Source organism: Haliotis rufescens, unplaced genomic scaffold (genome assembly GCF_023055435.1).
Source record: "Haliotis rufescens isolate VD_foot unplaced genomic scaffold, xgHalRufe1.0.p SCAF_44, whole genome shotgun sequence".
NCBI classification, from domain to species: domain Eukaryota; kingdom Metazoa; phylum Mollusca; class Gastropoda; order Lepetellida; family Haliotidae; genus Haliotis; species Haliotis rufescens.
In genome coordinates this window covers 3,380,095-3,398,248 of record NW_025964157.1, presented here as the reverse complement: position 1 = coordinate 3,398,248, position 18,154 = coordinate 3,380,095, and the positions used below count along the sequence as shown (strand labels likewise).

General features: G+C 42.1%; 1 protein-coding gene and 1 long non-coding RNA gene across 2 annotated transcripts; one reads left to right on the top strand and one right to left on the bottom strand.

Annotated features, from left to right (window-relative positions):
- The first annotated feature begins 4,579 nt into the window (after window positions 1-4,579).
- On the top strand, window positions 4,580-5,724 carry LOC125372629. Its single transcript, XR_007218205.1, has 3 exons — window positions 4,580-4,697; window positions 5,466-5,642; window positions 5,676-5,724. It is a non-coding gene; the product is annotated as an uncharacterized LOC125372629 (long non-coding RNA).
- Window positions 5,725-7,843: 2,119 nt separating this feature from the next.
- Window positions 7,844-14,375, bottom strand: LOC124111530. Its single transcript, XM_046471267.2, has 3 exons — window positions 14,142-14,375; window positions 11,639-11,925; window positions 7,844-9,699 (listed from the first exon to the last, which is right to left on the bottom strand). Exons 2-3 carry the CDS (start codon window positions 11,664-11,666, stop codon window positions 8,063-8,065), a joined length of 1,665 nt encoding a protein of 554 aa, XP_046327223.2. The 5' UTR covers window positions 11,667-11,925; window positions 14,142-14,375; the 3' UTR covers window positions 7,844-8,062.
- Between the last annotated feature and the right edge of the window lie 3,779 nt (window positions 14,376-18,154).

The window sequence follows — 18,154 nt, the reverse complement described above, 5'->3', positions numbered from 1 at the left end:
CTGGTGTTTAAATCTTACTTTGGTTAGACATTTTGCATTTTTAAACTTGGTACAGAAGATTGATTGACCCATGATACTGCCAGTGTAAGTTGGTACAAAATCTACATACAGTTAACTACGTTTATAACGAACACGCTTATAGCGAACCGGCGGATATAACGAACTGTTTTTTTGGGTCCCGTACAGTTGCTGTATATATGCTTTATATATGCTTATAACAAACTATGGTTATAACGAACTAAAACTGGTGGTCGCTTTGAGTTATAACCATAGTTTACTGTACAAGAAACAATGCAGGCGTTGGTCAAAGTGGCATTACATACTTGAGGCCTATGTACATATCCAATCTGCCATGTGGCTACTTCAATAAGTGCAGCACTAAAGGAGTCCAGGACATCGGGGAAGTTTTGAAGTTGTTTGAAGTTGAAAGAATACGAACACAGGAGACTTTTTATGGATAACATTATTCTTTGTGACGACGTTTCAGAGCTTCTTGTCCCTTCATCAGGTGAATGCTGAGTAACTACATGGAGTTAATATATATATATATATATGACAATACGTTTACACAAGGTGGGATAAATGTACACAAATAACAACATAATGACGACGCCAATGATGTTTACAGGAGAGAAGCCAATTACAGTGAAGGTCTAGTGATTGGCCTGGACGTAACAAGAAGGATCCCACAATGGTAACACTAACACTCACTCACTAATACAGGAGAGAAGCCAATTACAGTGAAGGTCTAGTGATTGGCCTGGACGTAACAAGACGGAGCCGACAATGGTAACACTAACACTCACTCACTAATACAGGAGAGAAGCCAATTACAGTGAAGGTCTAGTGATTGGCCTGGACGTAACAAGAAGGAGCCCACAATGGTAACACTAACACTCACTCACTAATACAGGAGAAAACCCAATTACAGTGAAGGTCTAGTGATTGGCCTGGACGTAACAAGAAGGAGCCGACAATGGTAACACTAACACTCACTCACTAATACAGGAGAGAAGCCAATTACAGTGAAGGTCTAGTGATTGGCCTGGACGTAACAAGAAGGAGCCGACAATGGTAACACTAACACTCACTCACTAATACAGGAGAGAAGCCAATTACAGTGAAGGTCTAGTGATTGGCCTGGACGTAACAAGAAGGAGCCGACAATGGTAACACTAACACTCACTCACTAATACAGGAGAGAAGCCAATTACAGTGAAGGTCTAGTGATTGGCCTGGACGTAACAAGAAGGAGCCCACAATGGTAACACTAACAGTGTGGCAATCAAGATGTACATTTGTAGTTGATGATGTCACAAATGGACTTCTTGACTCGTACCTTTCACAGGTACCATTATCAAGGATAATTTAAGTTTGTGTTTTACTGAAGAGCTGATTCATCATTTGTCTGTTTCATAGAATTGAATTCGTTTTAGGACAACATCTAAATATTCATGTTGCAAGTTGGCATTTTCTTGTCAGTGTGGTTAAAATATCCATTTTCACAAGAGCAGGCGAATCAACTTGGAACTGCATGGAACAAGACCCACCTTGTTTCAGTTTGAGTTTCCTCGTGGCGTAGTAGGTACGAAACGGGGTAGCACAATACCTCAGGTGGTCCAGACAAGGTCGGGAGTCTGAACCTGTTTAATGGCTACAGTAATGTAGTCCCCTCAATTACTCACTAATGGCTACAGTAATGTAGGCCCCTCACTGACCAACTCACTCACTAAGGGCTACAGTAATGTAGCCCCCCTCACTCACTCACTAATGTCTTCAGTAATATAGGCCACTCACTCACTCAGTAAGGGCTTCAGTAATGTAGGCATCCACACTCACTCACTCACTCACTCACTCACTCGTTCACTCACTATGGCTACAGTAATGTTGACCCCTCAACCACTCAACCACTCACTCACTAATGGATACAGTAATATAGGCCCCTCACCCCTCACTCACGCACTAATGGCTACAGTAATGTAGCCCCCCCTCACTCAATCACTCACTAATGACTACAGAAATGTAGCCTCACTCACTCACTAATGGCTACAGTAATATTGGCCCCTCACTCACACACTCACTCACTAATAGCTACAGTAATATAGGCCCCTCACTCACTCGTTCACTCACTAATGGCTACAATAATGTAGCCCCCCTCACTCACTTACTCACTAATGGCTACAGTAATATAGGCCCCTCACCCACTCACCCACTCACTCACTCACTAATGGCTACAGTAACGTAGGCCCCTCCCTCACTCACTCACTCACTAAGGGCTTCAGTAATGTAGCCCCCTCACTCACTCACTAATGGCAACAGTAATATAGGCCCCCTCACTCACTCACTCACTCACTAATGGGTAAAGTAATGTAGCCCCCCCTCACTCACTCACTCACTAATGGGTAATGTAATGTAGGCCCTTCACTCACTCACTAAAGGCTCACTCACTCACTCGCTCACTAATGACTACAGTAATGTAAACAACTCACTCACACAAACAACGACCACTCCTGAATCATGCATCTCTACTTTTCTTCGGACACATCATAGGATGGTTTTTGGATGGACAGGGTTGACTATTGATGAAATCAAACAAGCAGCTAAATAGATGGCGACCTCTTAAAGTATACTTTGATGAAGATGTAAGCAAAATGGTGGATACAGATGCTGTCACAGTGGGGTAAAGATCCATACAGTTGCTTGTTAATATCATACAACTCATTACCCGGGAAGGACAAAGTGCCATGCATGATAAGGCAATCTTGGTGACTTCTGACTTTGTCATATCGATGCCGGTGTCGTAGACTGGCAAGTGGCATGGTATGAGAGCTATTTGTCTGTACACTGAATGAGTAAAACATGAATATACCTTAGAGCTTTGATAAAAGCATCTGTGTTTTTATTGATACATTCTGTTTCAAACACTGAACTATTCTTGTCTCCAGAAAAGTAAAGTAGTTTCATTAATAAAAATGATATACGGATATAGATCAAGGCAAATTATCCAATCAATTGAATTAGCCACAGAAGTGATAAAAGTATCTCTATCAATTAACCTATCGCCACCTGTCAATCTAACAACATGATTGACAACAAGTCAAAAAAGTGTGAAATGACAAATAATTTCCAACTTCTACCCTTGAAAATGTTTTACTTTGCATTAGACTATTATATACAGATCTCAACACGTTTATCAATTAAAATGTATCACGAACTATTGGAATACACAATGATGGATGAAATATGTCACTCATTCATAGTGTGAAAAACATTACTATCTCCATACCTATAACATGTCATGTTATTAGAAATATAAAGATTAAATGAAAAAAATATAAGTTGATGACATACTCTTGCTTGCATTTTGTTGTGTGTGCTGTTAACTCCGCTCTTGTGACTACTTGCTCACACTTGTTTCTGACAAAATGCAAAATCGTCAGCTGATATCATGACGTCTTTGCGAGGCATTTAGAAGTTGGAGTACGAAGTAATATAGAAGTTGTTCATCCATCCTTACTTAGCTGATATCCTAGTTTCCTGCATATGCAATAAAGGCAAATTGATTATATACTAGTATATGTAAAGACTATATAAACATGTATGCATAATCATTTAGTAGTTGTGATGCCACGTATTAACGTGATTAACTTAGGTGAGAGAGTTCAAGCAGAAACTGTTTGCCAGAATAAACAACGTTTACACTTTACACATGGGATTTCTGTTCCAGACAGGATATGTTTTCAGTCATTGCTATAGAACACCAAACTTGTTTGTATGAAAGTAGCAGTCAAAAATAATAACTTTTTATGACGCATTTTATTCAGAAGATCAAACATGTCCAGTGAGCAAATAATTGCTTTTGTAAAACCTCAGGACAAATTGTAGACTAATGAATATTCCCAGGCTCCGGAAGAGGATATTAAGAGCATAAAGAGATACATATTTCTGCACAGAGTTGCGTCCCTTTGATCACCTGTCAAACCACACCCTGTCCCTTGTAAACTATGAATACAAATTCACCTGCATGGGTGTACAGCATTGTTTTCCTTGAACATCGCTACGGCAAAGATTTCCTTATCTCCTATGTGTCTGGGATATGACTGAGAGAGCGTATTGTCCGAATTGAGTGGAATCTTGTTACTATTATACTCTACTCAATACCACAGATTGTGGAAATAACAGATACAGATTAGTACATTTACAGAATTGAACCAGTTCTCACAGCATCCACACATTATTATATCCGCTGTAGATCACCGAACGCTGGTGGTATTTTATAAGAGTTAAACGCCCCTTTAAAACATTAGGAGATGGGTTGTCGAAATTGATAATCTGAAGACAGATAGCATGCGCAATTATGTGAACATGTTACTCCATGACAACACACGTCAGATATATATTACACAACACAACACAACATTACTGTTCTATGAACAACATATAACAACAGTACTCTCCAATATCATCTGGTTGTGTCACGTGATCTCTCGTGTTGTGTTGTCTTCATTCAGTGCTGTCATTGTGCGTTCCTTTCACAAATGTTCTGGTGCTAGGTCTACTTGAGAAGTATTTCTATCAGGTCAGACTACTACTGGTGCTAGATCTACTTGAAAAGTACTTCTATCAGGTCAGGCTACTACATGTGCTAGGTCTATTTGAGAAGTACTTCTATCAGGTCAGACTTCTATTGGTGCTAGGTCAACTTGAGAAGTACTTCAATCAGGTCAGACTACTACTGGTGCTAGGTCTACTTGAGAAGTACTTCTATCAGGTCAGACTTCTACTGGTGCTAGATCTACTTGAGAAGTACTTCTATCAGGTCAGACTACTACTGGTGTTAGGTCTACTTGAGAAGTACTTCTATCAGGTCAGACTTCTACTGGTGCTAGATCTACTTGAGAAGTACTTCAATCAGGTCAGACTACTACTGGTGCTAGGTCTACTTGAGAAGTACTTCTATCGGGTCAGACTACTACTGGTGCTAGATCTACTTGAGAAGTACTTCTATCAGGTCAGACTACTACTGGTGCTAGGTCTACTTGAGAAGTACTTCTATCAGGTCAGACTACTACTGGTGCTAGGTCTACTTGAGAAGTACTTCTATCAGGTCAGATTTCTACTGGTAAAAGGTCTACTTGAGAAGTACTTCTATCAGGTCAGACTACTACTGGTGTTAGGTCTACTTGAGAAGTACTTCTATCAGGTCAGATTTCTACTGGTGCTAGGTCTACTTGAGAAGTACTTCTATCAGGTCAGACTACTACTGGTGCTAGGTCTACTTGAGAAGTACTTCTATCAGGTCAGACTTCTACTGGTGCTAGATCTACTTGAGAAGTACTTCTATCAGGTAAGACTACTACTGGTGCTAGGTCTACTTGAGAAGTACTTCTATCAGGTCAGACTACTACTGGTGCTAGGTCTACTTGAGAAGTACTTCTATCAGGTCAGACTACTACTGGTGCTAGGTCTACTTTGAGAAGTACTTCTACTAGTGCAAGGTCTACTTGAGAAGTACTTCTATCAGGTCAGATTTCTACTGGTGTTAGGTCTACTTGAGGAGTACTTCTATCAGGTCAGACTACTACTGGTGCAAGGTCTACTTGAGAAGTACTTCTATCAGGTCAGACTACTACTGGTGCTAGGTCTACTTTGAGAAGTACTTCTACTAGTGCAAGGTCTACTTGAGAAGTACTTCTATCAGGTCAGACTACTACTGGTGTTAGGTCTACTTGAGAAGTACTTCTATCAGGTCAGACTACTACTGGTGCTAGGTCTACTTGAGAAGTACTTCTATCAGGTTACACTTCTACTGGTGCTAGGTCTACTTGAGAAGTACTTCTATCAGGTCAGACTACTACTGGTGCTAGGTCTACTTGAGAAGTACTTCTATCAGGTCAGACTACTACTGGTGCTAGGTCTACTTGAGAAGTACTTCTATCAGGTCAGACTACTACTGGTGCTAGGTCTACATTGAGAAGTACTTCTACTAGTGCAAGGTCTACTTGAGAAGTACTTCTATCAGGTCAGATTTCTACTGGTGTTAGGTCTACTTGAGGAGTACTTCTATCAGGTCAGACTACTACTGGAGCTAGGTCTACTTGAGAAGTACTTCTATCAGGTCAGACTTCTACTGGTGCCAGGTCTACTTGAGAAGTATTTCTATCAGGTCAGACTTCTACTGGTGCTAGGTCTACTTGAGAAGTACTTCTATCAGGTCAGATTTCTACTGGTGCTAGGTCTACTTGAGAAGTACTTCTATCAGATCAGACTTCTACTGGTGCTAGGTCTACTTGAGAAGTACTTCTATCAGGTTAGACTACTACTGGTGCTAGGTCTACTTGAGAAGTACTTCTATCAGGTCAGACTACTACTGGTGCTAGATCTCCTTGAGAAGTACTTCTATCAGGTCAGACTACTACTGGTGCTAGGTCTACTTTGAGAAGTACTACTACTGGTGCTAGATCTACTTGAGAAGTACTTCTATCAGGTCAGACTACTACTGGTGCTAGGTCTACTTGAGAAGTACTTCTATCAGGTCAGACTTCTACTGGTACTAGGTCTACTTGAGAAGTACTTAGATCAGGTCAGACTACTACTGGTGCTAGGTCTACTTGAGAAGTACTTATATCAGGTCAGACTACTACTGGTGCTAGGTCTACTTGAGAAGTACTTCTATCAGGTCAGACTACTACTGGTGCTAGGTATACTTTGAGAAGTACTACTACTGGTGCTAGATCTCCTTGAGAAGTACTTCTATCAGGTCAGACTACTACTGGTGCTAGATCTACTTTGAGAAGTACTACTACTGGTGCTAGATCTACTTTAGAAGTACTTCTATCAGGTCAGACTACTACTGGTGCTAGGTCTACTTGAGAAGTACTTCTATCAGTTCAGACTTATACTGGTGCTAGGTCTACTTGAGAAGTACTTCTATCAGGTCAGACTTCTACTGGTGCTAGGTCTACTTGAGAAGTACTTCTATCAGGTCAGACTACTACTGGTGCTAGGTCTACTTGAGAAGTACTTAGATCAGGTCAGACTACTACTGGTGCTACGTCGCTATATAAGTGCAATAATCTTGGACGCGACGTTAAACCCAATTTCACCTCACCTCACTACTGGTGCTAGGTCTACTTGAGAAGTACTTCTAACAGGTCAGACTACTACTGGTGCTAAGTATACTTTGAGAAGTACTACTACTGGTGCTAGATCTACTTGAGGAGTACTTCTATCAGGTCAGACTACCACTGGTGCTAGGTCTACTTGAGAAGTACTTCTATCAGGTCAGACTACTACTGGTGCTAGGTCTACTTGAGAAGTACTTCTGTCAGGTCAGACTTCTACTGGTGCTAGGACTTCTTGAGAATTACTTCTCTCAGGTCAGACTACTACTGGTGCAAGGTCTACTTGAGAAGTACTTCTATCAGGTCAGACTACTACTGGTGCCAGGTCTACTTGAGAAGTACTTCTATCAGGTCAGAGTTATACTGGTGCTAGGTCTACTTGAGAAATACTTCTATCAGGTCAGACTACTAATGGTGTTAGGTCTACTTGAGAAGTATTTCTATCAGGTCAGACTTCTACTGGTGCTAGGTCTACTTGAGAAGTACTTCTATCAGGTCAGACTTCTACTGGTGCTAGGCCTACTTGAGAAGTACTTCTATCAGGTCAGACTACTACTGGTGCTAGGTCTACTTGAGAAGTACTTCTATCAGGTCAGAGTACTACTGGTGCTAGGTCTAGTTGAGAAGTACTTCTGTCTGGTCAGACTTCTACTGGTGCTAGGTCTACTTGAGAAGTACTTCTATCAGGTCAGACTACTACTGGTGTTAGGTCTACTTGAGAAGTACTTCTATCAGGTCAGACTTCTACTGGTGCTAGGTCTACTTTAGAAGTACTTCTATCAGGTCAGACTTCTACTACTGTTAGGTCGCCCTGTAGTTAACCAATGACATGATGGACTACGTGTGTAAGTGAAGAACTGGATCCGATCCTAAAGCAGGAGTCAACTTTTGAAATATTCAACTGTGTATGGAGATCAAAATTATCTCTGTTGCCATATTCAGCGTGGGCAGAATTTGAATACGTTTACATATCTCCCAGACGTAACATACAGCAGGCCGTCAGCATCAAGACAGACACCACGAGGACATATAAGACCATCCTGTTGTGTGAGGACATCTCTGACAAACTGTCCCGACTCTGTCAGCTGAATCACCTTGTGGGAGTGATAGTCTACAAGCAGGATATCTCCTGTGCTGGTTGTTGTGATACCTAGAGGATATGACAGAGCTCTGTCTCCTGTGGGTGTGTAGGTGAAAACAGCGTCCCCTTCACTGGTCACACATACAAGGGATTTTGCGTCTCTTTCACTGACTATCAAGTTGTTGTTTCTGGTGACGTGGATGAAGTCTGGATTCCCTATCACTCCCGTGTTGATAGACCTCAGTATCCTCCCTGTCAGGTCCAGTATGTCCACAGAGTGAGACTGTCTCCATGTACCTGCCGCCAGCTGTGAAGGACTCAGACAGGCCAGGGCGTAGTACTGCTTGCTTGTTTTGATAATTGACAGTAATTCAGGATCTGGGGTAACATTCATTGTAACTATTTCCTTACTGTCTGGAACACTGACAGCAATCTGACTCTCACTTAACTTGGCTATTTGCCAAGGACCATTAGAACACAGGAGCTGATATTGGAATGAATTGAAGTTTTGTGTGTAATATGTTTGGAGTCTCTTGTTATCATAATCTGCAACTACCATCATTTTCACTGAACTATCACCAGTCAACACTGTGACGTCATACAAGTAAGGATCCTCCCCGTCCCCATCTTCCTTGCAGTCAAGGGTGTGATGTAGAACGGGAGAAGACTCGGGATCACTCACTCCATGGACGACTTGAACCTCTCCCAGCTGTAGCTCATCAACTGCTTTACTCAGCTTGTCCAGGTCGTGTGTGAACACAACCATTCCTTGTTCTGGTCTGTTGTCCGTGTCTCTGTTGTCTGTAAAAGTCTCACCCATCGACTCATAGATGGCATACATGTCCATCTCACAGTTGGACGTCACAGCATTGGCTGTGAAATCATACTGCTGCTGGTACATCTGTAGATCGATCTCCTGGGATTGTAGATCTGCTTGTAACTCATGTAATTGTTCATCAGTAGCTTTATCGATGACACCAAGGAGTTGCTTCTCTTTTCTTAAAATAGCACGCATCACTGTACCCCGTGTCTTCATGACTTGATCTTTGAAGGTTTGTGAATTACTCTTCACATCTTGAATTTTAGATTTTCTCCGGGTTAGGATATTATTCGCAGCTGCAATGTTGATTCCGAGTGTCTCTTTTTTGTTTGTCAGTTGTTCCTTCACAAGAGGGGTCATACTCTCTATTGTATCAACATCCTTACATGTCCTGTGTTTTATACTGCAGCATATCGTGCATATTGCCTGCTTGCAGTCTTTACAGAACAACTCTATCTGTTTGTCTCTGTGGACTTGACACATGAAGCGACGCTTGACCTTTGTCTTGGTGTGATCAGACAAGTGAACCACTTCATGGTCACACAACACTGGCATCATGTTGTGCAACTGGAGACATGCTTCACAGTACACAACATCGCAGACAGAGCACCAAGAAGTGGCGGGAGTTGTCTTTCCTTGTTTCGTACAAACACTGCACACATGTTCCTCCACAGCTAAAAAGACAAGTGTTTTTTTTTTCATTTGTCAAAAACATGATAAGAATCGCACACCATCTAAAGAAATAATAACATATAACACATTAGTATGTCATAAACGGCCACGCCCTTTCTGGAGATGAACATATCATATGACACAGGTTGTAATGAAACAATGATGCTGTCTCACAATGTAGGACTCCCTAGTCAATCATGACCTACAGGTAATCATAATCACAAGATTATTATTTGCTGACTAGATATACAATAACAGATGGATATTAAAACCCCTCGGGGGTTACAGCGTCAGGGTTAGCGTCTTTTTAGATGGGAGACTGAACTGACAGAGAACTTAACATACACGTTTTCATTTAACATGCTTTGTTACAATGTTGGGCCATGGCATAACCTGTAAGATGTACCTGCAACTAAAGATCAACCTCACAGTTCTGTCAACACACCCCTGTGCTAGCTGTGGCATGTCACAGTGGAAGGCGACTAAGATCAACCCCACAGTTCTGTCAACACAACCCGTCCTAGCTGTGTCATGTCACAGTGGAAGGCGACTAAGATCAACCCCACAGTTCTGTCAACTAAACCCGTCCTAGCTGTGTCATGTCACAGTGGAAGGCGACTAAGATCAACCCCACAGTTCTGTCAACACATCCCGTCCTAACTGTGGCATGTCACAGTGGAGGGCGACTAAGATCAACCCCACAGTTCTGTCAACACATCCCTGTGCTAGCTGTGGCATGTCACAGTGGAGGGCGACTTAGATCAACCCCACAGTTCTGTCAACACATCCCTGTGCTAGCTGTGGAAGGTCACAATGAAGGGCGACTAAGATCAACCCCACAGTTCTGTCAACACATCCCGTCCTAACTGTGGCATGTCACAGTGGAGGGCGACTAAGATCAACCCCACAGTTCTGTCAACACAACCCGTCCTAGCTGTGGCATGTCACAGTGGGGGGCGACTAAGATCAACCCCACAGTTCTGTCAACACAACCCGTCCTAGCTGTCGAAGGTCACAGTGGGGGGAGACAAAGATCAACCCCACAGTTCTGTCAACGCATCCCTGTGTTAGCTGTGGCATGTCACAGTGGGGGGCGACTAAGATCAACCCCACAGTTCTGTCAACACAACCCGTCCTAGCTGTCGAAGGTCACAGTGGGGGGAGACAAAGATCAACCCCACAGTTCTGTCAACACATCCCTGTGCTAGCTGTGGCATGTCACAGTGGGGGGCGACTAAGATCAACCCCACAGTTCTGTCAACACAACCCGTCCTAGCTGTGTCATGTCACAGTGGAGGGAGACAAAGATCAACCCCACAGTTCTGTCAACACATCCCTGTGCTAGCTGTGGCATGTCACAGTGGAGGGCGACTAAGATCAACCCCACAGTTCTGTCAACACATCTCTGTGCTAGCTGTGGCATGTCACAGTGGAGGGCGACTAAGATCAACCCCACAGTTCTGTCAACACATCTCTGTGCTAGCTGTGGCATGTCACAGTGGAGGGCGACTAAGATCAACCCCACAGTTCTGTCAACACATCCCGTCCTAGCTGTGGCATATATTGCAGCCCCCAATCAGGATAAGCAGACACAAATTGTGACATTTATATGCTAGCATGTCATACAGATTGTATTAATAACTGACAATAATATAACAAAAAGGAATGACGACTTGGTAGGGGTAGGACATAAAATTCATGTCGATTTCATAAAATTATGGTAATAGGTATTTGAGTTCACCGGAAGCTCTTTGACGCAAACAGAATGTAATATATTTCCCTTTGCAGGAAATATATATTTATCCTGCATCAAAATCGATTAACATGAAGTCAAAATAAGCAATTCTATTAGTGAATGCTCGTCAATGCACACATGTGTGGCTGTTAAAAAACCCTTTAAAAAGGTATATTAGTCAGGCAGTACAATAATAAGGTGATTACCCTTTGTGCCGGGTCCAAAGTCGTCCATCAGCCCCTGTATGACGTGGCTTGGTTTCAGCTGACTGACCCACTCCTCTACTGGACTGTCAGGGTTGGTCACATTCGTCTGTTGTCTACAGGAGGGACATGGGATGGACTTGGCTTGTACTGCTTCCGGCTGTGTGTATGTGTATTTCAGCAGACAGGACTTACAGAATGTATGATGATACTGAAGTGTGGCTGGGTCTGTGAACACCTCTGTACAGATGACACAAGTGAGGTCGTTCTCTGTCGGCTTCTTAGCCAAACTGAAGCCAAACCGATAGTTTAGTGAAGTATATAGGCACATGTTATAGACAGAATCATACAACATGTACATGAATGCATCATCCCCAACGTCCCAGGACGTGACATCATTACAAGACAGCGAGACAGGAGTTTAGGTTACAACACGGCGCCCCATTGCATGTATATCTGTGGAACATCACGACTCTTGTTAATTATGTTTTACGGAAGTCGCCCTAAACCTCAAATACCACGCAGTATCATGATACCATTTCACGTTCGCCCCCTAAGTAATCAATATGTTTATTACTTGCCCGTGAAGAGATCATCGGTTTAAGAAACATACTGTTGTATTGCACATTGTGTAATACCAAAACGCGTGCTTATGTACTCTCGGAACACGTTTCACTAAAAATATTGAAAGCTCTCAACATCCCTTGGCTTATTCAACGACATTGCGTGTGGAGATGAAACATCACTGAGAGGAGCTTATGCACACTCGATGAAATTACGTCATCGGTTATTGTGACGTGATTGTAAACTTTTAGGTGCAAGGCCCCGTTCCACAAGGCGATCGTACTGTAGCGCAACGACAGTCGTTGGTCTAAGTTAAGTATTTGAGTTGCGATAACCTTAACGCTACGATAATTTTGTGGAACGCACGCCTGAATTCTAAAGATGGACCGTTGTATGGTTTTAAATTCATACGTTTCAACTTTTGACGTGTTTGAAGTATTATTCTGTTAAACTCAATTGTATTATGCCGTGGATCGTGTAAGTGTCATCCCATTCACACTCGACAGTATAATTCTAAAAACGTTATAAATGGCAAGTAATAAATAAAATACTAAATTCGCCCCGTGTAAAACCAATTTTATGACACGAGTGAATAGTTGTGGTGTCTGACTCGCTTTCCCTCGTCAGATACCACAACTATTCACGAGTTTCATAAAATTGGTATTACACGGGAGCTGTTTTATATTCTGTATACATTTCATGAAGTGGAGTGACTGTCTTCATGACCGGATACGGATTGTCAACACACACGCACGCACGCACGCACGCACGCACGCACGCACGCACGCACGCACGCACGCACGCACGCACGCACGCACGCACGCACGCACACTAAAAAAATACACACACATCACACACACAACAGACAAAATCGTACAGGCATATACTGTCATGGGTCATAACTCTGGTCAAATCGTGTACATCGCCATAACTGGATATTACATTTAAAGACAATCGGTGCATGAATAAAAAATCTGTCTTATTTAGCTATCATCAATATTGTAACCGGGTTTCCTTGGCTTTATCCATTATTTTAAACAGATGACACCAAGACGGCTACGGGGTGTGAGGATTATGTTTATTTATAATCAGGATAGACACCCTTTTGTTGTGATCTATGAATACTCCCAGTGCAGTGCATAGTGAAGGTGGCAATATGGAGTTAGTCAGAGAAAGAAGGTAAAGTTTGAATTTGGCCAATCACAGGGTCGCTTGGGATGTCATTGATCAGTAGAGGCTGGACAAAGAATGTAGTAGAGCTTGGGTTGTGATTGATCACTGAGGGCTGGACTTAGAATGATGGGATAAAAACAAACACACCTCTGTTGAATATAGTTCAACAGAAATAAAACTTGAAATAGTTTTATTTACAAACAAAGCTAAAATACAAATATATACACCTGCTACAATATTTCATCAACAACCAGACCTGTTCCACACGGTGTTAGCGTTGGGCGTCTCAACGTGCGTGGTTCCCGTGCACCCTTTCGAGTTGAGCTGATTGGTTCAACTGTGTCATATGGCCCTGTGACGCAGGGGTAGCATTATGCAGATAGCTGTTTCAATGAATGCTCGTTCCACCCGTGACGAACAGGTCTAATTGTTGATAAAATATAGTGATAGCTAAATAGACAGATTTTTTATTCATGCACCGATTTTCTTAAAAATGTAATATCCAGTTATGTATGACTGTTTAATAATCTCTTACCAACTTTGACTGCAGTAGGTCCGATAGTTTTTCAGACATTGTAGTAAACGTCCGTACCTTAAATTACCTTCCAGACCATATATGAATGTAATCATGGTGGATACGTGCTGTGTTAAAGTCAAACCTTTGCCCTCGCGTGTATAGAGTAAAACATGGGTAACACAATCATGAACTGTCACATAATATAAAATCTATACGTGTGTATGTGCAATGGCGTCTAAATATGTGACTTACCTCTTTTACAACGTGGAGCTCTCTTCTCTGAAGTCGTCTCTCTTCCTGGTTCCTAGAATAACTACAACCCGCTCATCGCCTGTCGTGTTAGTGGATCACGTGATCTGATGTGTGCAGGTATGTACTTGTATCTCATTAGAAGCAACTTTGTACGACTCTCTTCAGATCTGTACCATCAAGCCAACACTCCAGGATGCAAGAGATTCTTTCTCAGTTTGACCATTAGTCATTTATCTGAAATAATGTGTGCAATCTCTTTTGTTATTTCAATCAAACGTGAACTGATACTAGGTGTAGTTTTCGAGATAATGTATTGTAACACAGGTAGGAGTTGTCCCCCTTAGACCATAATATTGCAAATTGAACTTGGTTGCCGCTCATGACCCTTCGGAGGTTTTTCCGTTTTAGGGCGGTGGGGTAGTCTGGTGGTAAAAGCGTTCGCTCGTCACGTCAAAGATTCCCAACATGGGTATAATGTGTGACGCTTATTTACAGACCGCCGTCATATAATGGAATATTGCTGAGTGCAGCGATATACAACAAACAAACACAAATCATTTCTGGTGTCCCCCGCCGTGATATTGATGGAATATTACAAAAGCAGTGTAAAACCATACTCACTCAATATCCGGGTTTTGTTAGAATAGGTGTTCAGAAACCCATGCTTGCGACTAACGGGATCGGGTGGTCTGGCTCGGTGACTTGGTTGATGCATGTCATCGTATCCCAATTGCGTAGATCGGTGCTCATAATGTCAATCACTGGATAAAAGAGATATAAGAGATAAAAGCGTTCGCTCGTCACGTCAAAGATTCCCAACATGGGTATAATGTGTGACGCTTATTTACAGACCGCCGTCATATAGCTGGATTATTGCCGAGTGCGGCGTTAAACAACAAACAAACAATTTACATTTAACAAGTAATATGGCCGCGGAATATGAAAAGGACTCTAAGATGTCAGGGGAGCTGAAACAAAATCAGAGAGAAGGCGGCAGGGACAAAGATGCCTGAAATCATATATGCGTTGAGGAAGAGTGCGATTGATGATGATTTGTAGCCAGAAGGCTCCCGGGGAAATCGCTTCCCAAATTGCCTATCAAAGAAAAGACTTGTGCTGTCCAAGGTGAGGCAAACGTTAGAAAGCTGAAAATTATGAGTGGATAGAATCGTTAGCACAAGACCTGGAGGCAAAGTTTCTCGATTCCGGGGATGGTACAAACTTGACCTTGGTAGTTCAAAAGGGTACGGTGATAACTTCACGTCAGAGATGTGGACATACGCCAGTGTAGGCGTCTTGAAAGATGATTACTGACAAAGGAGGGGATATATCTGGGATACTTGACTGTCTGAAATACATGCTAGATGTCAGTCACCTTGCATAAAAATACGTATGGGGAGATATGGGAAAAGATATGAATTATTACATGGTAAAGTGTGAGTGCTCATACTTGGACTTAAAGGACGGTAAAAAGTGGATCACCCAGGTAGTTTCCTCGCAAAGGTTGACCTGAAGGGCGGTTCAGATCAATACGACTGCACCCAAGTAACCATGATCAGTGTTGTGCTGTACTACCTATACTTGTAGCATAAAAAGCTACCTTTGGCTGCAGCAAAGAGCCCTAAGATATTTCAAACCTTCAGTTCGGCAGTGTGTTGCCTGACGAAAGTGCGTCATAACATGAGGGTTTATAGCCCACATAGAGACTGATTGTGTACAGTTCAGTCGAAGAATGTGCAGGAGCTCTGGCTAAGTTGATTTCTGTGTTGCAGATGATGTCTTGCCAACTTGAGGGACACTAAAAGTTGATCACCCCAGGCATTTTCCTCGCAAAGATTGACCTCATGAGTGCGTACTAATCTTTATTACTTGCCAGATCACCCGTTGAAGAGATCATCGGTTTAATACACATACAGCTGTATCACACCTTGTGTAAGACCAAAGCCCGTCTTAATGTACTGCGGGAAGAAGTTTCACAAACAAATATTGAAATCTCTCAACATCCCAGGGCTTATTCAACAACAACGAATCAAGTCAGCGAGCCTGACCACCCGATCCCCTTAGTCGCCTCTTTCATACCCATTGGAATAGGATAACATACCTATAGTAATATGATAACATACCATAGGAAAGAAGCCCATCTATAAAAGGTACCATACACCGAATATTAACAGGAATCTAATCCTTTGGCAGAGAAGCTCCACATGCTTCCATTGCCAATAGCTTGCGTTTGCTACACCTTTGAATATAACGACGATATACATTACTCCTCCTGAATCTAACATCTTGGATCTGCCGCCCGCTAAACCCTATTTCAAACACCACACTAGCTCCTCCCTTTCTGAAATTATGACCTGTCAATACGTCACTCATGCCCCTTTCCTGTAAAGTATGATTTACAACAGCAATAACAATGTCATAAGAAAAGGCGTTATGTTGCTTATCACACACTAGTTGTATTAATAGCTGCACGTGTTCATGTTACAGTCACAAGGTCCGCAGGACATCTTATCCCAGTTGAGTAGAGAGATGTTCATGATGTCAATCACTGGACTGTCTGGTCCAGACTCGATTATTTACAAACCACCCTCATATAGCTGGAATATTCTGAGTCGGCGTTAAACAGACCAGAAAGTCCAAACACACTTTATTTGTTGGATGTTTTGTTATATCATCAAATCATCATCCTCAACAAAATTGTAGTTGTACAATTGATAATGCCATCAAGTCATTTTGCATATGAGCATGTCTGTGTTGTGTTTTCCGTATTACAGCTAAAGAAAGGGCAACACCCTATTTGTGCCACAATATACCAACACCCAAGTCAGACTAAAACATTCCATGTACCCCACTTAGTTCACATAGGGAAAATATAACTGTTATTAATTCGGACCAAGTACGATAACGGGTATACATTTTCTCCTGAAATGTTTTTTACATGTCTGTGATGTCACGTGTACGTAGCCACTTAGTGCTGAGGTAGGTGTGTAGAGACAATGCAGGATTCAGAAGCTGAAGATATTGCACTGCTTTGTTCTTCAAAGCAGCTAGGATAATTCAGTGTTTCTGAAGCAATGTTTTACAAGTGACTTGACGAGAGTTTCCTTGGGTGTAAACAATGATGTACAGAATGTTTGTCTGTGAATGACAGATGTATGTTGCACGAGTCACTCTGTCCACATCCGGTCACATGACACATTGAGACTTGAATAATACACTGGGGGTCGTATACAGAAATATATACATAGGGGCTTAGTTGAAACCAAAGGGAAACGGCTTTCTGGTTATTGGTCAGATATTCATATGCATTAGCCATGTGTGGGCTGGTGTTTAAATCTAACTTTGGTTAGATTTTTTGCATTTCTCAACTTGGTACAGAAGATTGGTTGACCCATGATACTGCCGGTGTTAGTTGGTACAAAATCTACATACAGTTAACTACATTTATAACGAACACGCTTATAACGAACCGGCGGATATAACGAACTGTTTTTTGGGTCCCGTACATTTGCTGTATATATGCTTATAACGAACTACGGTTATAACGAACTAAAATGTGTGGTCCCTTTGAGTTCGTTATAACCGTAGTTTACTGTACAAGAAACAGTGCAGGCGTTGGTCAAAGTGGCATTACATACTTGAGGCCTATGTACATATCCAATCTGCCATGTGGCTACTTCAATAAGTGCAGCACTAAAGGAGTCCAGGACATCGGGGAAGTTTTGAAGTTGTTTGAAGTTGAAAGAATACGAACACAGGAGACCTTTTATGGATAACATTATTCTTTGTGACGACGTTTCAGAGCTACGTCTTGTCCCTTCATCAGGTGAATGCTGAGTAACTACATGGAGTTAATATATATACATGACGATACATTCACACAAGGTGGGATAAATGTACACAAATAACAACATAATGACGACGCCAATGATGTTTACAGGAGTGAAGCCAATTACAGTGAAGGTCTAGTGATTGGCCTGGACGTAACAAGAAGGAGCCGACAATGGTAACAC